Source organism: Nothobranchius furzeri, chromosome 3, assembly GCF_043380555.1.
Source record: "Nothobranchius furzeri strain GRZ-AD chromosome 3, NfurGRZ-RIMD1, whole genome shotgun sequence".
NCBI classification, from domain to species: domain Eukaryota; kingdom Metazoa; phylum Chordata; class Actinopteri; order Cyprinodontiformes; family Nothobranchiidae; genus Nothobranchius; species Nothobranchius furzeri.
Window position 1 is genome coordinate 3,513,266 of NC_091743.1, and position 21,682 is coordinate 3,534,947.

The window sequence follows — 21,682 nt, forward strand, 5'->3', positions numbered from 1 at the left end:
ATCCAAAGTCCTGGAGAAAATAGTGGCCATCCAAGTATGTCAGCATTTAAACACTAATGCTCTGTTTGAGGAATTTCAGTCTGGTTTTAGAGAGTATCACAGCACTGAAACTGCATTAGTGAGAGTTACAAATGATATTCTCATGGCCTCAGATAAGAATCTTGTGTCTGTTCTAGTCTTGTTAGATCTCAGTGCTGCCTTTGACACAGTTGATCACAATGTTCTTTTAGAAAGACTTGAACATGTTGTAGGGATCAAAGGAACAGCGTTAGGCTGGTTTAAATCCTACCTGTCTGACAGATTTCATTTTGTAAATGTACATGACAAATCTTCTTCATACTCCAGGGTTACTTGCGGAGTGCCACAGGGTTCAGTGCTTGGGCCAATTCTTTTTAACTATATATATGCTCCCAATTGGTAAAATCATTAGACAGCATGGGATAAACTTCCACTGTTATGCTGATGATACTCAGTTATATTTATCCATTAACCCTGATGAACCTAATCGGTTGGGTAGATTACAGGCTTGTCTTGAGGACATAAAAAATTGGATGACTCTTAACTTCTTGCTTTTAAATCAAGACAAGACGGAAGTTCTCATCTTTGGACCAGAGATCCAGAAAAGGAAATTGCTTAGCCAATCGCCTGACCTTAATGGCATTACATTAATCTCCGAGAACAAAGCAAGGAACCTTGGTGTTATCTTTGACCAGGACATGTCATTCAAATCCCAGGTTAAACAGGTTTGTAGGATTTCCTTTTTCCACCTTCGGAATATTGCTAAGATTAGAAGCATACTTTCCAGGAGTGATGCTGAAAAACTAGTTCATGCATTTTTTACATCAAGACTGGATTACTGTAATTCATTACTCTCAGGAAGTCCACAGAATGTAGTTAAAAGTCTTCAGCTTGTCCAAAATGCTGCAGCTGGAGTTCTGATGAGAATTAAAAAGAGAGATCATATCTCTCCTGTCTTAGCTTCCCTACATTGGCTACCTGTTAAATTCAGAATAGATTTTAAGATCCTTCTTCTCACATATAAAGCTCTTAATAATCAAGGTCCATCATACATCAGTAATCTGATTGTTCCATATGTTCCTAACCGAGCACTTCGCTCTCAGACTGCAGGTTTACTGGTGGTTCCCAGAATATCTAAAATTAGGATGGGAGGCAGATCTTTTAGTTATCAGGCTCCTCTCCTGTGGAACCAGCTCCCAGCTTTAGTCCGTGAGGCAGACACTTTGTCTACTTTTAAGAATAGGCTTAAAACGTTTTTATTTGATAGGGCCTATGGTTAAAATCTGATGTTAGCCTAAATCTGGACAAGTTGGGGATTACAGGGAGGTGGAGTGTACAGTCGGTAAAGACGGCTCTCCCTTGTCCTGCCTCCAACATGCCTACATCTAAATAGGATAGGTTATCCAGAGTTAACTCTGTAGTTATGCTGCTATAGGCTTAGACTGCTGGAGGACACACTGACCACTTTTCACACTCTACTGCTTTCTTCTACAGTCTGCTCTTTAACTGTATTATTTTGTGCAATTTCAGCTGTTAACTTTATTTTCTCTCTAAGTGTTTTTCTCCCCAGAAGAAGCTACAATGACGTTCTGCTGAGCTGTGGTGGCCTCATGGAGGGGGCCATCGACTAGCACACTGCTGCTAACCACTAATACATTCTCTCTCTCCTGATAATAACTTTTTGTTTTCATTGACTTTTGATGTGCTACTACTAGTTTATCCATTTAATTATAGATCCACTAGGATAAATACAATAAAGTTTATCTTTCACCAAATACAATATTTACTAAGACATCACAATATAACTATAGACACATTACTTATCTTTGTGTGTGTGTGTGTGTGTGTGTGTGTGTGTGTGTGTGTGTGTGTGTGTGTGTGTGTGTGTGTGCGCGCGCGCGCGCGCTGTCTTCTCGATCCCCAGTGAGTCGTGGAGGATGGCTGCTTATACTGAGCCAGGATTCTCTGGAGGTTTCTTCCTGTTAAAAGGGAGTTTTCCTCTCCACTGTTGCTGCATGCTTGCTTAGTATGAGGATTGCTGTAAAGTCACTGACACTAGTCAGTGACTTGATGCAATTTGCTGGGTTCCTTATATAGGAAACATTATTTCTGATTGGCTTAATGAACTGTGAATTGGAATGTTTATTATGTGAAGTGCCTTGAGACGACTCATGTCGTGATTTGGCGCTATATAAATAAACTTGAATTGAATTGAATTGAATCAAATATGTCACATGAAGCTGTAAGAAATTACCTACCGAATGCAAATACCCGGAACAAAGTCCTCATCTGAACTGTCAGCTGGAGCAGAATCCACCTCATCAATTTGTCCTTGTGACCTGTCGATCCTTTAGGAGAAAATTATATATGATGATCACAATAAATAAGAATTAAAAATAACCACATCAAGCTTAGTAAAACTCATGCTGTTCCTAAAATCACTGACCTCCTCAGTGTCCACATCCACACCCAGGACGGACTGTGTACTTTCCTGCACATTAATTTCATGCAGGCCGAACAAAAAATAAAAGCACAGGTAATTGATCTACAAAAGCATTGCTCTTTACAATATCCACTAAATAAAAAATACAAAAGGAAAAATAAACACAACAAACATGAACCATATCTTGATATGAGTTATAACTCACATTGGCAGACACTGAAAGGATCACAGAAACACAACAAACGAGCAAGCTATCAAATAACAAGAAATGCACGAGTCAAGTAAAAAACACGTAGCCAAATTCCACATTTATAGCAAAACATTCAGCCAGAGGTTTCCTTATAGAGCACACAGTATGTGATGATGCATATTTCCAAGTGTCGGCTCACTTGACCGAGATTTAGAGTCGGAGCAAACTGCAGTCTAAACAAACAAATGTCCCCAAATAATTAAAAACAGTGAAGCCAAATGCCAGATTTAGAGCTGAACATTAAGGCAGATCATTTCTGAAAGATCAGACGATTGAGATTACATGTGATGACCACTGAGACGGAGTAAATAATCGGAAAGTGCTAACGTTAGCCATCAATGCTAACACCAACAGCAGCAGAGTTGTTTTGTTTGTTTGAAATTATGCCTATATTTAGAAAATAACTACATATCACCCATCTTTAATGCAAAGACAAATACAACAAAAGGATTTTTACCTGTCCTCTAGGCCAGTGGTTCCCAAGCTGGGGGTCCAGACCCCCACAAGGGGGCGCCAAAGCTTCTCAGTGGGTCGCCAGGACTTCTCCACTTTAAGGGATTAAAACTTCATTTATTACTTGTTTATAGCCTACATTGTGCTCACATTTTTTTCATGAGTGAAAAGTTTACTGATATTAAGACAGGAAATAATTAGTACAGAAAAAGTAACACACTTAAGAACATTTTGCTCAGCTCACTGTTTTATTTTCAAGTGTCAAAAGTTCATTAAAGATAGGACTGGTTGATTAATCACAGCCTTTACAGTAAATAATCTAGTATAAACAGTAATATACACATTTAAGTACATTTTTCTCAGTGTATTTTTATGTGTCAAACGTTTATTGAAAGGAATGACTGATTTATCGTTGTTTACAAGAAACAATGTGTTCAGAAAAGTAATACAAACTGTCAAGCACATTATGCTCTGTTTGGTTTTGTTAATGACTTTGTTCTGTACTGGAGCCTACTGTTACTGTTATCTATTGAATCAAAGCATATTAAAATGTGCTTGAACAATTTTATCATTTCTTAATAATGTTTGTACTGGAAGAGAGAATGGGAGGGGGTCGTCAGATATTTTACTGGTAAAAAACGGGGTCCCTTGGGAAAAAGGTTGGGAACCACTGCTCTAGGCATGTAATTTCAGAGGCTGAGAGCGTGTCTTGTCTGGCTGGCGTGTTGAAAGTGAGCCAGCAACACTGGACAGAGCAGGAGGATTTAGCCGCCTCCATTTAGTGGGTGTGGAGGTTGATGGTCCATGTTCATGTCCATGTTCAGAATTCTCATATCTAGAAAAAACATGATATAATGAACAGAAGTATTGCAAAGCAGTTTCACAGAGAGGTATTTAGCTAGTGAGTTAGCTTACCGATCCATGATAAAATTAGCCATATTCGTGTCTGTTTGGATGCTGTGAAAATTCTTTATTTGGGTCCATCTGGTGTATGCTTCTCCCAAACTCACTCGGGTTTCCGATCTTTGCTGGTCACTCCTTTTCTGAGATGAACTACGAGGTCCTTTGGGCTGAGGAGCAGCTGGTTGACTGGTCGTGTCGTGTCCGTTTAAAATGATGACTTTAGTTGTCAATGGCAGTGAATGAGTTAACTTCTCAGTATTGGGCTTTATTTTTTTTAGCTTGGCCTGAAATCATTCTGACGTCCACTCAAATGTTTCGGTTGTCATCCACTGAGAGACAAACTTGGATTCCTTACCAATCTGTCTTGCTCCTCCTGAGTGTGGATTCTCATGATGATGGTGAGCCTTTTATGGAGCTCTGAAGCTGACCAAAACTGCTGCTACTTGCTGGCAATTTCTCAGTGACAGCTAACGGACATTTTTATACAAATAACAGAACTCTGAGGTGCAGAGGATTATTCTGGGCGCTGCAATCAGCAGCCGGGATAACAACGGCAAACCCCCCAAGCCCAGTCGCAGCCGCCCACCCTCCAGCTGCCTGCCTGGCTTTGTTGCTTTTGGGGCGACGGTGGCACAGGAGTTAAGTGCTCACCCCGTTATCAGAAGGTTGCAGGTTCGAGTTCCACTCAGGGCAGTCATTGTGCCTTTCGGCAAGACACTTAAACCTCCTTGCCTGCTGGTGGTGTTCGGAGGGACCACTAGTGCCTGTGTACGGTAGATTTGCCTACAATGTAGCTCATCACCACCAGGGTGTGAATGTGTGTGTGAATGGGTGAATGACTGTGTTGTAAAGTGCCTTGGGGGGTTCCAGGACTCTAGAAGGCGCAATACCAAGTACAGGCCAATTACCATTTATTTTATATAGTGCCTCTCAATATTAAAATCATCAGGTGCTTCACTAGAACAAAAATAAATAACATAAAAATATTTGAAGAATGATTAAAAAATATCATAAAAATTAGAAAGAAAAATTTGCGATTAAAATATGTAAGGACAGGGAGAGAGAAAGTGAATAAGATTGAGGTGATCAGTGGATCCTGGGAAAGTTGGAATTGGAGTGTAAGTGATGATGGTCACTCAAAAGCCTGAACAGGTTTAAAGGAGACCACTGAGTCAACTGATCTCAGGCTCAGTGGGACAGAGGTCCAGAGTCGGGGTCCACAGCAGCAGATGATCACCTTTGGTGACCCTAAAGCCTGATTCATGCTTCTCCGTCAGCTCCGCAAGGGACAGACACGCACGGATTGACGGAAGCGTTTTGCTCTCACACTTCTCCGTCTCCTGGAGAGTGTTGCAAAGCAATTGCCCTGCAGGACAACAGAGGGCGTAGCGCTGTTCTGTGGTATCCTGTCATGTATCGGTCCAAGATAGTGCGTTTATATTGTGTTTTTTGTGTATATAAGAGAATTTTAATACGGACAAATTTGTCTCTCATTCTCCTCCAGTTCTTCATGCGCTCCCCAGCTCTAAACCCACGTTTCCTGTCATTTCTGACAATTTCTTGAGACAAGATGGCCGCTGGACAGGTGTGCCTGTGAGAGGCTCTCCAAACAATTTAAGAAGATTCTATTTAAAAGTGCTTGGAATGGTGAAAATTTGTGTGGAAATCCTCTGAAATCAAGACCTTTTACTGCAAGTTGATAAATTTATGACTGGAGCTGTGGAATATGCCAAAACCAAGGCAAAAGCAATCCTCCAAACAAATGGAAGAAGGTGCTCACAAACAAATGGAGAACAATCAACTGGAATCAGCTGAGGACATGACACCAACTAAATCTTCAGGTATGGCTGAAATACTCAAAGAACTGAGAGAATTTCGAACTGAAACATCAGCCAGCTTTGGAGCATTAAAAACAGAATTGAATGAGCTACGAGCAGAGTTCACGAGCATCAAAAAAAGAATGGAGGAAGCTGAACAGAGAATTGTTGAGAGTGAAGACTATGCAATGAAAACCTCCAATGTGTTAATACAAGTGGTTCAGATGCAAAAACAACTAGAAATGAAATGTGAGGCACTCGAGAGCCAAGCTCGCAAAAAATATATAAGAATCCACTCTGTACCTGAGGGTTGTGAAGAAAATAACATCATTGAGTTTGTGAACACACTGGCCCGTGAATTACTGGACGTGACTGATGATTTGAATATTGAGAGTGCACATCGTGTTGGGCCAAAGATGGGACAAAGGGAGCGCCCCAAAGCAATCTTGGTTCGATTCCAGTCATACGCCATGAAACAGAAAGTATTGGAGGCTGCTTGGAGAGAAAGGAATGTTCAAGTGACAGACCAAAGGATTTATTTCGATGAGGACTTTACAAACGCTGTGTTCAAGGAGCGGGCTACCAGCGAGACTGAAACTCTTTTGTGAAGATGGGAAAGTGAAGGTGTATAGTGACCCCCAGGCTGCTGCTATTGGACTACGTGAGTTTGGAGTAAACATGAATATTCCAGAAGAGGTTCCCGATCTGGAATCAACGCTGAGGAGCGCAGGATGGGAGTCAGTTCATGTTCAACGGAGAACAAGGCCTGGTCATGAATTGATTAAAGGAGTCAACACTCTTCTGAAAAGTCACAAGAGTTGAGGTACTTTTGTGAAAAATAGTTGATGGCAAATTCTGCTGTAAAAACTCTGAAAAGATTTGAAGTTACTGATTTAGTTACATTGTCTATTGATGGTTTTTTAATTGATAGAGTAAATGAAGTCAGATTCTTAGGGGTTCTCTTGGACCATAAACTTACTTGGAAATCCCATATAAAATATATAAAACAAAAAATATCCAAAAGTATTGGAATTTTAAACAAAGTCAAAGGTTTTCTAGAAATTACAACGCTTCAGACATTATATTACTCATTTATCTTCCCATACTTAACTTATTGTATTGAGGTTTGGGGCAATACATATAAAACAAACACTAATCCTTTGTTTCTGTTACAGAAGAAAGTTCTGCGAATTCTACATAAAGCAAATCCAAGAGAACATACTAACAAATATTTTGTTCTATCTAAAATTATGAAATTCAAAGACTTAGTTAACTTGAAAATTTTACTAATTATGTTTAAGGCTAGAAATAATTTGCTGCCAACTAATCTACAAAGGTTCTTTGTTTTAATCCCAAAAAATGATAAGAGTAGAAAGAAACCAGAGTTTAAAAGGATATTTGTTCGTACTACATTAAAGCAAATGTGTATTTCAATATATGGTGTGACATTATGGAATAACCTGGATGATGAATTAAAAAAATGTGCAACTACTGATCAATTCAAAAAAATGTATAAAGATAAAATGCTAAAATCGTATGATTTGGTAAGTTGAGGATGGAGGATTGATGTTTTAGTTGTGATATTATTTGTGGAAGTAAGAGAGCGGTTTATTTTTTGTGTATAAGGCTATTTTGTACTTTTTGTTATTTATCTTGTCTTAGTTAAAGGGGGTAGGTCATATAAGATTTTTTCTTCTTCCTCCCCCTATTTCACTTGAATGCTTATATTCTGATTTGAAGTTTGTATATTTAAACTTTGAGTGAAATAAAGAATTGAATTGAATTGAATTTCCGTCCACAAATAAAACGCTTGTTGCGCATCTTTTCACTCCTCCAGTCACGGGGAATTAAACGTTCATGTTTTTAGAGTTTTTTCGCAAGGTATTCTTCAAGCTTCTCCGTGTCTGCCGCTAGTTATCCTCGGCTCTCTTTATGTTTTTGAGGGCGCACTGGCGGAGCTGTAAACAGCGGCGTCCTGACCAATCACAAGCTTGCGTAATCCGTCTCGTTCGACGGATATTTAAAAAAGAGAGCTCGACTCCGTACGTACTTGCGTGCCTGCCGGAGCCCTACGCGAGGATGGATAATGGCGTTGCGTGTCTCCGCACTGACGCAGACGGAGAAGCATAAATCAGGCTTAACACCAACCCATTCAAATGAAAACTGGAGAAGCGAGTAACGTGGGCTCCGACCCTCGAAAAGTTCAGATCAGGGGTGTTTCTTGTACCTTGAAACATTGGGGGCTGAGCCCAGACCCTAGAGGAACCCAAGGGAACTTGCACTGTAAAATGTGCTTTTTATTATAGCTTTGTTGAGCATTGCGACACCTTGTTTAAAGACGATCGCTGCAATATGGTCTTCAAAATTATTTATTTTCACACACATAAAAACTGGCAAAACATCACGTTTTACTTTCTAAGAACACCAGGAGCTGAAAATTTCAGTTTTTCTGTTGGTTTAAAAAAAAGTGTGAAGTCCTGCTATTTCTTTCCTTTTCCTTGTTTCTTTTTCTTTTCCATATTAGCTCCTTGCCATGCTGGCATTGAGTACTCATACATCTTCTATATAGTCTTTGCATAAATATGTTTATAGACATATGCTTAAATGTTGTAAACCAAGTTGCCTAAAATGCTTTTTTTTTTTTTTGGTTGCCAACCATGCGCTATGGAAAGCAATGATGTTTCATTTGCTGTGGTCCTGGGTCTGCAGTTCTCAAATCACTCACTTCAGTTGAGATGCAAACTGTTGCTTCTTGTGTGTGGTGGTCTTCCTCATTGTACCATACCATACCAACTTTATTTCTGTAGCACAATTTAAGACACAGCTTGAGAGCTGGCCAAAGTGCTGAACAGGCAGGATCAATTAAAACAAAAAAGAAAAAACAATAAGAAAATAAAACACAATAATAAAAACTATAAAATCATAATACGATAACATGAATCACTGTCTAAAAGCCAAGTCATAAAAGTAGGTTTTTAAACAGGCAGAGAGGATGCCAGCCTAACTGTAATGGGCAGTGAGTTCCAGAGCATGGGGGCAGCATGGACAAATGCACGTTCACCTCGTGATTTGTAGGACATCTGAGGAGTGCAAAGCAGTAGACGGTCAGCTGACCTCGACATACGAGTAGGTACATATGGAGTCATTAGGTCGGACAGGTAATTAGGAGCTAGGTTGTGTAGGGCTTTAAAAACAACAATGTCTTAAAATGCACACGAACTGTGATGGGGAGCCAGTGTAGAAGTCCAGTTCTGGTGTAATACGTTAAAAACCTAGCAGCGGCATTTTGGACAACCTGCAGCCGGTTCAGGGCAGAGACAGGAGTTCCAACTAATAATTCATTAACGTAGTCCAAGCGAGAGGTGACGAAAGCGTGGATGACTGATTCCAAGTGCTTCCTCTTTAAGATCGGTCTTAAAGTCATTTTCATCTCCTTGTGCTTGGTTTCTGCCATTGTCCTCTCAGTGCTTGTCCTTTCCAGGTCATCTGTGAACAGAGCATAATATCAGATTTATTTGATCACAGTAGGTTATTGAAAAAGGTAATCATAAACGGAAACATTATTACATGACCTATCAGTCATATAAGATTTATTCTTGTTTGGATGACGTGATTACCAGGACAAATCAGATGAACCGACTGGAACCTCGGCCACAGTGATTAGTTGTTTATTTGTGTTTACAACAAGCCATTCCATTGGAGGACCGTGAGGTGTTGTGGAAAAAGTTTAGTGTGAGTGGGTGTTATAGTGGGAAAATGATGTCATCTCTGGTCTTCTGTAACTTCTCAAAATGCTTTTCCATCTTCCCGGTCCGTTATTTTCCTGACACTGCTGCTGGAGTCACCTCTGCTCCGTGCACTGTTTGAAATCCTCAAACTCCCATATAGGAAAACAATTGAATTCATAAAACAGCAGTCAACATGTTAAGTAAAAAAGCAGCTGCGAGTTTAAGATGGTCTCTAAGCCCGGTTTCACACTGGAACCATCGGCGGTGCAAACCGGCAGTGGAACGGTTTACTCACCAACGTCAAAGCGCTCCTTTTCACACCAGGAGAGTCTTGGCAGTGGCACGGCTTCCTCTCTGTGCTCTTCCCTGGACTCGGATTTACTCAATCCTTCGAGACTTCAGGTCACGGTTCGTTGATGCAATCCGCCATTAAACCAAGAATTAGTAATTCATGTGTGATATCGCTGTTTGATGTCATATATGATGTTGTTCATTTCCACAGCCAGGATTAAAGCCATGAAAAGCACAGCTGCACTTCTGGAATGGTGCTGTGAGTAACAAAAAAGCGTCAGATCACACATAAGCTTCATATGAAATTGCATCACTGCCGTACGTTTATTTTGAAAATTACCGGAGATTTCCTGTTAAACCCTATGTTAACAGTGGAATTTGACGTGCCCCCGAAGCGGCTCGCAGCAAAAATAGAGCTCGATCCCATCTGGGACACGCCTGGAAATGACTTTGTTGCTGCTGGTTTGAAACGGTCCGTAGACTGTGTTGCATCCCATTTGAAGCAGTGACGTTCTGCTGCCGTTCCGCGCCGCTGATGCTTTCGGTGTGAAACCGGGGTAAAGCTGACAACAAGCTAGCCTAGCATTAGCTGCATTCTGCCAATTACCAGCTCGTTTTTTCACTCAGCTAACTTTTAGTTCACATTTTACTTTTAATTCACACTAAATATACAGCTGTAGCGTTTTGAAACGCCAAAGAGAAACCTTACCTATCTAGGTAAAATAAACTTTCTCATCACATAAGAACAAAAACAGAAAACAAACGTATTCAGGAATTAGAAGAAATCATTAAGACCTCCCCAGAAGAAATACAGAGCAAAATGCTTAAAGGTAAACTAGAACTTCAGGGAATGACTGACAAAAACCACAATTTTTGGTACAAAGATTACAAATAGAAAACTTTGAGCTCAGTAATACATCAGGTAAATTCTTAGCTAATATGTTACAAAGGAACAAAGACAACCTGCTATAGCTGCTGCTAAAGACTCAAATGGGAGTTTAGTGTATGATCCTGGAAGAATTAGTAAATCATGCCTTCATTGCAGCACACTGAATAAATGATCATGTTTTGTCTTCTATACTCCCATTACCACTCATCCTGCACCCATGTGAATATTTCCTCAGGTGTTCTTGGGGCCAAATGGTGAAGTGGAGGAGTACTCTGTGGTCTCCATCCAGCAGAACACAGCCATCAACTCTGATCTCATTCTGGACCAGAACGAAGAGCATATCTTCATAATGACACGTAACATGGTACACCACCAAATGGAATCAGCAATGTAGCTCCTCCAGTCCTTCTGCAACATCTTTATTTTCTGAATAGCTTTAGCTGGTCTGTCAAAATAATGCTAAATAATCTACTTCTATCTTCTTCTGGACCAGCTCTATACCCTTAGCGGGTCTTGGAGGGTGCGAGGGAGTTCACCCAACCAATCTACATGTGCTTTGTGGATTTGGAGAAGGCATTTCACTGCTTCCCTCGGGGGGCCCTGTGGGGGGTACTTAGGGAGTATGGGGGGCCAGGCCCTCTGATACGGACTGTTAGGTCCCTGTATGACCGAAGTCAGAGCTTGATCTGTATTGCCGGCAGTAAGTCGAGCTTGTTTCCGGTGAGAGTTGGACTCCGCCAAGGCTGCCCTTTGTCACCGATTCTGTTCATAACCTTTATGGACAGGATTTCTAGGTGCAGCGAAGGTGTGGAGGGCATCCGTTTTGGTGGCCTGTGCATCTCTGCTTTTTGCAGATGATGTGGTCCTGGTGGCTTCATCAGAACGTGATCTCCAGCTTTCACTGGAGCGGTTTGCAGTCGAGTGTGAAGCAGCTGGGATGAGAATCAGCTCCTCTAAATCTGAGACCATGGTCTTGATTCAGAAAAGGGTAGAATGCCTTCTTCGGGTCAGGGATGAGGTCCTGCCCCAAGTGGAGGAGTTTTAGTATCTCTGGGTCTTGTTCACGAGTGAAGGAAAGATGGAGCGTGAGATCGATAGGCGGATTGGTGCTGCACTGCAGTGATGTGGGCGTTGTACCGGTCTGTCGTGGTGAAGAGAGAGCTGAGTCAGAAGGCAAAGCTCTCGATTTACCGGTCGATCTACGTTCCTACCCTCACCTACAGGTGCTGGCCAGTAAATTAGAATATCATCAAAAGGTTGAAAATATTTCAGTAATTCCATTCAAAACGTGAAACTTGTACATTATATTCATGCAATGCACACAGACCAATGTATTTCCGATACGTTTAATTTTGATATTTATAGGTGACAACCAATGAAAACATCAAATCTGGTATCTCAGAAAATTAGAATATTCTAAAGGCCAATGAAAAAATGTTTGTTTCTCTAATGTTGGCCAACTGAAAAGAATGAACATGAAAAGAATGTGCATGTATAGCACTCAATACTTAGTCGGGGCTCCTTTTGCCTCAATAACTGCAGTAATGCGGCGTGGCATGGACTCGATCAGTCTGTGGCACTGCTCAGGTGTTATGAGAGCCCAGGTTGCTCTGATAGTCGTCTTCAGCTCCTCTGCATTGTTGGGTCTAGCGTATTGCATCCTCTGCTTCACAATACCCCATAGATTTTCTATGGGGTTAAGGTCAGGCGAGTTTGCTGGCCAATCAAGGACAGGGATACCATGGTCCTTGAACCAGGTGCTGGTGGTTTTGGCACTGTGTGCAGGTGCCAAGTCCTGTTGAAAGGTGAAGTCTGCATCCCCATAAAGTTGGTCAGCAGCAGGAAGCATGAAATGCTCTAAAACTTCCTGGTAGACGGCTGCATTGACCCTGGACCTCAGGAAACAGAGTGGGCCAACACCGGCAGATGACATGGCACCCCACACCATCACTGACGGTGGAAACTTTACACTGGACCTCATGCAACGTGGATTCTGTGCTTCTCCGCTCTTCCTCCAGACTCTGGGTCCTTGATTTCCAAAGGAAATGCAGAACTTGCTTTCATCAGAAAACATAACTTTGGACCACTCAGCATCAGTCCAGTCCTTTTTGTCCTTGGCCCAGGCGAGACGCTTCTTGCGCTGTTTCTTGTTCAAGAGTGGCTTGACACACGGAATGCGACACCTGAATCCCATGTCTTTCATGAGTCTCCTCGTGGTGGTTCTTGAAGCGCTGACTCCAGCTGCAGTCCACTCTTTGTGGATCTCCCCCACATTTTTGAATGGGTTTGTCGTCACAATTCTCTGCAGGGTGCGGTTATCCCTAGAGCTTGTACACTTTTTTCTACCACATTTTTTCCGTCCCTTCGCCTGTCTGTTAATGTGCTTGGACACAGAGCTCTGCGAACAGCCAGCTTCTTTAGCAATCACCTTTTGTGTCTTGCCCTCCTTGTGCAAGGTGTCAATGATTGTCTTTTGGACAGCTGTTAAGTCAGAAGTCTTCCCCATGATTGTGGTGCCTTCAAAACAAGACTGAGGGACCTTTTAAAGGCCTTTGCAGGTGTTTTGAGTAAATCAGCTGATTAGAGTGGCAGCAGGTGTCTTCTATATTCAGCCTTTTCAGAATATTCTAATTTTTTGAGATACCAAATTTGGAGTTTTCATTAGTTGTCACTTATGAATATCAAATTTAAATGTAATGAACATTGGAAATACATTGGTCTGTGTGCATTGCATGAATATAATGTACAAGTTTCACGTTTTGAATGGAATTACTGAAATATTTTCAACCTTTTGATGATATTCTAATTTACTGGCCAGCACCTGTATGGTCATGAGCTTTGGGTAGTGACCGAAAGAACGAGATCATGGATACAAGCGGCCGAAATGAGTTTTCTCTGCAGGGTGGCTGGGCTCTCCCTTAGAGATAGGGTGAGAAGCTCGGTCATCTGGGAGGGGCTCGGAGTAGACCCGCTGCTCCTCCACATCAGAGCATGTCCAACCGGGAGAAGACCTAAAGGGAGACCCAGGACACACTGGAGGGACCATGTCTCTCAGTTGGCCAGGGAACACCTTGGGATTACCCTGGAAGAGCTGGTCCAAGTGGCTGTGGAGAGGAAAGTCTGGGCCTCTCAACTGAGGCTGCTGCCCCCGCGACCTGGCTCTGGATAAGCAGAAGAAAATGGATGGATGGATGATTCCAGTCAGCCATTGTGTAGCCAGAATCATTCCAACAACTATGTGTTTTTACTGTTGCAAAGATAAATGTGGGACATCAATGCTTTGTGGTGTGGTTCTTAGGAACAGATTGTGGTTTTTTTGCACGATTGAATGATTGTTTTGTCCTGTTGCAGCTACAGAAGAGGCCTGTGGCCGAATGCCAGCAACAACTTGATTGCCATTCCTGTCTGATGGCCCATGATCCTTACTGTGGCTGGTGTGTCCTAGAGGGAAGGTGAGATTCGGATCAGAACACATTAGACCTCTCCCTGTTTGTAGTAAGAATACTAAATACTAGTCATATATTGAAGGTGTCGTTGATTCAAAACGACATTTACCTTGTGGTTTCAAATAGGCAGCTTGGGGCGTCTAATGGCACTTCCTCACTAGAGTCGGCTCCACTCCGCCCAGCCCAAACCAGGATCGTTACTCATGACAAAGATTGCATGAGGTGATTAATAAACAGTGTGAAGAGATCTGATATTGCATCCAGACTGCTGTGTCTATCCTTGTACAGCTGAACCTCAGAGAGAGAATCAGACACTCTCTGTGTGCTAACAGCAGACAGAAAGCTTCAGTCAGAGGCTTCTCCCCTCCTCAGTAACCAGCATCAAAATGAACCGCGTATTCGGAAAGACCCCGCAGTCTGATTCTATCTGCCAAAATTGGAGGCTCCCCCTAATGGTAGCTGTTAATTTGAGCCTGCGAATTAGTCAGCAGTGGGTGTGTTGAACCAATTCAGCACGCAGCAGACCAGTTGGTTGGAGGGCTGGAAAAATGACTGATTGCGCGTGGGAAAATCCAAGGTGCCCATATTAAAACACTCCAAACCAGTCCAGGCGGAGTAGAACCGATGCTAGTGTGTAAGTTCCTGAAGTACCAAAACGCCTGTGCCATGTCTGCCGTGGTTTAATGGTAATATTATAACGGCCACGAAGAAAGGATTCTTCAGCATGAGCTTCACAACACCACCTTTCATTTGCCTGTCCCGTCCCACTTCACTGTTGGCAATGTATAAATGTTGCTAACAGTAATCAAAGAACAACCCTAACCCAAGTTACTGGTAAAGTCCTTGTTGGAGAAATAAAGAAGTATGTCGGAGCACACTTATCAGTGTTTACGAATATTGTGTAAAGGCTCTGAAGGAGGACCTGTAAAGACAGCTGAAGACGTCTTAATAATTTTATTTAACAGTCAAGGTGGATGTTACTGCAGTAATCCAGAGGAAAAGGTAGGGGCTTGGTCGGAATGAGGTGTGGATCAGAACCAAGCCCCCACAATGCGGCTCAAAAATTGAGTCCAACCCGGAAGGACCAAAAGTTGCAGTTCCACCCTCATCCACTAGGGGCTGGTGTCAGAAACGACTCCCATGTTAAAAATACCAATTTCACAGCAGAAATAAACATGTTTACAGCCTGGTACCAAACATGTTTTTGGTTTAAATGATCTAGTTTACACTCATGACAACTCTGAGGGGGGTGAATGTTTTTCTCACTCTTCTGTTTAAGTGTATTAAAAGCCTAAAATTCTGTATAATTAATGAGCATCAGACCCACGTGAACACAGAGCTAGCTCCGTGGAAAGGCCTCAGTAGAGCCTCGGTCTGGCCTGGAAACTGTTCCGGGATTTTGAGTCTCTGTGTTTGTGTATTATTTTTAGGATATTTTTTGTGCAATTGTTGGACAAAATGACTTGCTGTGGCATTAATTGCACTAATAGAGCGTCCAAGGAGTCTCCACTTCATTTTTTTCAGTAAGAAAAATTATATTTATGTATTTTAGGTCACTGCCGAGCTGAGCTTAGATTTTAACATGTACTGTTTAACCATGAAATTTAAATGTAATAGGGTAAAACCCAGTGCATTTAACATAATGCTGCACTTTAGGAAATGGGTTGAAATATAACATGTTGGTGGAGCTGGGTTCCCACTATCGGCTTGTGGAGCTCTCGGGAGACCGATGTTTTCCACCCGTTCTCCCCTCCCGCCCGGTCCATCTCTGTCTGATCGCGGCGCTTGTCTGCTGTGCGGCTGCCGGCTTGTGGAGCTCTCGGGAGACCTCTGTGTTCCACCCGGTTTTACCCAGCGGTCAGCCCGGCGTATCTCTGACTCAGAAGCTCTGGTGATGTGCACAGTTAACTCCGGTTGTAGCTAGGTTGCTACCTCCATTAGCTTAGCTCCCACCTCCGCATTAGCTTTGGGTTAGCTTCAGGTTAGCTTGTAGCTAGTTCGATCGGCTGTCGTCAGTTGATCCCAGCCTTACAGCCCCACCCTCAGCTCCACCTCTCTTCCTTTTTGTGGAATTGTCTGGGCTTGACGGAACCTGTGACACGGCCAAAATGGCGGTGGTGGCCACCTCCCATTTTAGCTCAAAAATGTGTTATTGGAGCTTATGGAAACCCATTGTCCAATACTTATATGTCGATGGTCAGAACCCAAAAGAGCAGGAAGCAAAGACACCAGAGGAGGACCCAATCAGGTGTGTCTGATTGCCCTGCTGACAGTGAGAGGGAGAGACACAGACAAGCGGAAAAGGGAGAATTGATAGAGAGAAATAAGTACTTTTGAAAATAAAGGGAATATTTGTGAAAACGTCAAAACTGAGGAGAGACGAGAATGCCGATCCACAGCGGAGATTAAGAGGACGGGATCGCCGTTTTGGCCGCAGCTGTTTTCACCCAGGTTCCACTTGTGAGTCGGGCCTGTCAGACCTCTGTGTTGATGCTCTTCTGCGAGAACGAGACCCGTTGGGAGAACGTCGGGTTCCGTGAGTAAAAAATTTAGTCTGACTGTGAGAGTGTCGCCGAGCACAGAGCGGTTACATTGGTAGCTTCCTCGTGGCTGATGCGAATGAATAATTAATGAGTACCAATAAGCCACTGAGTTGTATGTTGTTGGGTGTGTGATGTCCCATTTAGAGTTGATTATATAATTTTAGTTTCTCCTTTGAAGAAGAAGGGTGTAGACTGTTTCTGTGTTGCATCCTTTGTAGGGATTCTGCATACATCAAGGTTAACTAATCGATGCAATTGATCTCATATGTCAGGAGAGAGACTTGGCTGACACCGTACTTTCTTGATGTACAAATCCATGACAGTATGATTAAACCTCTCACAGTGGCCATTGCCCTGTGGAAGGCAGGGTGTGTCCCTCTTGAGCACACACAATACACACAGCTGTTGGAACAATGCACTCCTAGTGTAATCATGCAAGGACATCAAACTGGTAAAAGCACTCCTTGACCAGCGTCTTTGCCACAGTATCCACCTTAGGGCCCTGTTAGGTACAGCCTGCGCAAACTCGGAGATTTTGTCCATCATCATCATCATCAGCACCATCTCTCGTCCATCCGGGCTCGTTCCAGCAGTCTATCTCATGAAATTAGACAGGCCTGCTCTGTGGAGGTTTTTCAGGCAAAGCTGAAGACCCACTTTTTGTACCTTTTCTCACGTCCTAAATTTGATTCTTATTTCGATTGGTTTTATTGTAGTTTGTTATGTCCCCCCTGGCGTCTAGGAGCAGGCGAGGGGAGAAAACAGTAAAATAAAAATAAAAATAAAAAGGGAATGAATCCTAGGGATGGTGTCAGTTGGGATGTTAAGTGAGTGAATGGAAGGAGGGGAGATAATGGTAGGTTAAAAAAAGTTTTTTTTACAAAAGGTTGGATAAAAGGTATTCAATAAGTGAACTAAAATAAACTCCCTCTGCTAAAATAGGGAGCAGCCAAACAACTACTAATTTAAATCACTCTCTGGTTTTAAACTAGAGAGAGGAAACCAAGTGGGTAACAACTCCTAATTGAACTAATCAACCACAAAATGGTATTTCTAAGAATAAACCAAAACCATTTCCATATAAAAAGCACAAAAGACCCACAACTATCAAACTAGAAATCTCCTTTAACTAGAAATCCTCAAAGGCAAACAACTAAAGCCAAACTAAACTGAGGATTTGGAGATTCTAACAAAACACAAAAGGGTGGCACAAGACCACAAAGAATCATTAGCAACTGGGGCACTAAACAAAAACCAAAACCCCAGGAATGGAGAGCACAGTTTGGGCAAGGTACAAAACAGAGAAGCTAAGAGACAGTTTTAACACCAAGTCTCCTCTGTCACTGTGTCTCCCTGACTGAAGACCAAGGGAGGCTTAAAAAGACTTCAGGGGCAGCTGATTGATTATTAGTGACAGCTGCTCCTCATCACTCTGCTGCTCTCTGGTGGTGAACGGTAGCACTGGGTTGCGGGGTGTCACCAGGTGTACAGCAGGGCAGAAACCTCGGGTTCGTCACATAGTTCTTTTATGTTTCACATGTTTTAATTGCACCCTGTTTATTCTTTCTAAAGTTTTATTGTTGTTACTATTTTTCCTGTTCCATCTGTATGACAAACTTGAAGTTTAAGTATCTGGCTGCCTTCTGACACATTAGTTGTTTTCAGACTTGAGATTTTAGCCTCCATCACCAACATTTATGTTCTTTCTCCATCCCTGGCAAATGTCTAAATTCCTCCCTATGATGTTTTGTCTTTTTTGTCTTTAGATTTTTATTCTGGCTGTCAAAATGCTTTGCTTTCTCCTCTGCAGGTGTGTGTTGAAATCTCATTGTAGTCGTGCAAACCAGCCAGGTCAATGGCTGTGGAGCTTCAACATGGAGCAGCAGTGTTTGGTCGTGCAAGACCTGAACCCCTCCAACATCAGCAGGGAGGAGAGCAGAATGGTATGTCCATCTAATGTCTTCATGAGCCTGGGCTGGGACGGATTATAACCCCTCTTTTCACCAGATGTGAAAGCGTAGCCAAGCGGTCATGGCATGAACGGGTTTGTAGAGTTAGACATCTTTACTCCGACGTAGCGTGTGTCCTGTCACCGAAGTGGTTAGCTGGTACTCTCTAGTGGTTAATATTCACAGGAGAGAAACAGACTGCCATCTTATCGTCTTCGTGTGGGGAGAGCTGAACACAGACAGTTTATTGTGCAGAAAACATTCAAGTGCTTGCAGACACACACACCTTCATGTGACATCATCACGTAAGCTATCGAACATGCTTTTTGCTTCCTCACTCAAAACCACCGAGACAACACTAGCCCTGTGGATGTGGCTGACCAGCAAAGCACCATAACAACTAGCAACAAGGGCGTCGCTGTTGTTCACAACACCACTAGAAGAAATTAGGTCTTGGGGGAGCTTCATGGGCAGTGGTCAAGTCAACCGAGTCCAGACTTTCAACCCAGAGTTTGATTATGGGCTCAAAGCGGTTGATCAGGTCTTTACCGAACAGGACCGGAAACAGACACAAACATGGGATGACACACTGACATGCAACCGACAGAAAGGCCAAGGAAAGACACTGAAGACAAGGTCGACGTAGCCTGAGCAGAAGGACTGACCACCATGGCACAAGGTGTGAGTTTCAAGGTACGACCTTGACCAGCCACAGCCAAGCGGAGGTTTACCCAAAGTGAACGAGACATGATAGAAACCTCTGGCCCAGTGTCTACGATTGCATCACAGGTTAGGGACCCCTAAAGGGTCACTGGGATGTGAGGTTTCCATTTGGGACTTTTACGGATGATTTTACACAAAAGTGTAAGTCTGTTAGGTTTGTCCAGCGGAAAAGGGTGACTTGACTCTCCGATTTAACTGACCTAGGGTTTAGAGCGGAGTTTTAGTGAGGAAACGCATGCAGCCAGCAACTCACCGTCATAGGGCCTATAGGACTCTGAACATCAGAATCAGCATCAACATCAGACATGTTGCAGCTGGAGCCAGAAGAGTTGTGTGGGAGAGAAGAAAAAGTCACTCAGATGAGTGTTTAATACCAGAGGTGGCGCTAAGGCACTGCGTGGTAGGAGAGGTTTAATGATGAGAAAGAGAAGAAGAAAATTGATGTCACTTCCTCTTTCTTTGTTTATGCAGTGCTGAGCTGTTTAGAAGGAGGACGATGGGATTTTAAAAGCAATGGTTTCAAATGCAGAGATTTGAACTGCAAGCTTTACCCCAAAGGATTTTAGTTGAGTTTCAATTCAATTCAAAAATACTTTATTAATCCCAGAGGGAGGTTTGCAGTCTGGTGCTGTGGTGGGCTGGCAGCTAAAGGCGTTTTGAATTGGACTTCAGTGGCATTTCTCTCAGCAGTGCCAACATTTTGGATTCGGCTAATATTAACCCTTCGGCTACAGACTACCTTTGGTACCAAGGCTCTTGTTTTTATGCCGGTAAAATGCGTGGTGCCCATCTAAGGGTTGTGTCGTGGCAGCCTTCCATATTTTAAAAGCTAGAATTAGTCATTAGCCTAATACGAGAAAAGTGTATGGCGAGCACGCGCACTGTTTTGGGCTTCACAAGGCGGAATAACAGCTTCAGATGGAAAGTGTCTGAAATTCAAACCGTGAGAACGGATTTGCTTCAAATGGAATTATTCGTCAGTTGGAATTAAACACGGATTGATTAAAACCGGTTATGGCAACCTTTTGGTTAACATAACCGTCCGAGCGTCCCCAGTCACAAGTTACTAAGCATGAACACAAATAAGACAATATAACAACTGTCTGGAGCGACTTATCTCCAACCACATCCAAACCTGTCCCCCCACCTCCTTCGACCCCTTCCAGTTTGCTTACCGGGCAACCGGTTCAACAGAGGATGCCATCGCCCGACCCTACACACCACACTGAGCCACCTAGAGACCAGAGGAAGCTACGTCAGGATGCTCTTTGTTGATTTCAGCTCAGCTTTCAACACCATCATCCCAGACATTCTTACCTCAGAACTGCTGAGCCTTCAGATCCCTCCCTCCACCTGCCACTGGATAAAAGACTTTCTCACAAGTCGACCACAGCATGTTAAACATGGCTCCCATCTCTCCTCCTCCATCCTGCTCAGTACTGGCTCTCCTCAGGGCTGTGTGCTGAGCCCCCTACTGTACACATGGGACTGTACCGACCCCCACCCATCCACTGCCATTTTCAAGTTAGCTGACGACACCACTGTGGTCGGCCCCATCACAGCTTGAGATGAGGCAGCTTACCGGGCAGAGGTCAGTAATCTGTCAAGGTGGTGCTCAGATAACAACCTCACTCTGAATATACAAAAAACAAAAAAGCTCATTCTGGATTTCAGGAGACACCGTCACACACACGCCCCCTCCTCATAAATGAAGAGCGTGTGGACCGTGTCCCCTCCATCAGGCACCATCATCTCTGCTGACCTGTCCAGAGCTCTGGTTAAAAAGGCTCAGCAGCGGCTGCACTTTCTCCGGGTCTTGAGAAGGTGTGGCCTGGATGAGAAACTGCTGCTGGCTTTCTACCACTGCTCCGTGGAGAGCACCTTCTCCTACTCTCTGAGTGTGTGGTATGCAGGCTCCACTGCTGAGGACAGGAAGGTTGTTCAGAGGACAATAAACACCGCCCAGAAGATTACTGGCTGCACCCTGCCATCCCTGGAGGCCATCTCCAGAACCCGCTGCCTGAGGAGAACCGCTGCTATCATGACCCCACCCACCCTGCCCACTGCCCGTTTAACCTGCTGCCCTCAGGGCGCCGCTTCAGGTCAGTTAAATCACACACCACCAGACTTTCCAACAGCATCTTCCCTTGGGCCATCAGAACATTCAACTCCACATCCCCATCAGCAACGTGGACTCATCTGTTTTAAATCCCTTTAAACTGTTGTTTT

General features: G+C 43.2%; 1 protein-coding gene across 3 annotated transcripts in view; it reads left to right on the plus strand.

Annotated features, from left to right (window-relative positions):
- The window catches only part of LOC107397087 (plexin-B1), a 215,833-nt gene that overhangs the window by 68,035 nt on the left and 126,116 nt on the right, over positions 1-21,682 (plus strand). For all 3 annotated transcript variants that reach the window (XR_011520067.1, XM_070549100.1, XM_070549101.1), the window contains exons 5-7: positions 11,028-11,156; positions 14,144-14,244; positions 18,592-18,724. Coding sequence is in view for 2 of the 3 variants with exons in the window: in XM_070549100.1 (XP_070405201.1) it covers positions 11,028-11,156; positions 14,144-14,244; positions 18,592-18,724 (363 nt within the window). In the remaining variant the exon portion in view is untranslated. The remainder of the gene's footprint in view (positions 1-11,027; positions 11,157-14,143; positions 14,245-18,591; positions 18,725-21,682) is intronic.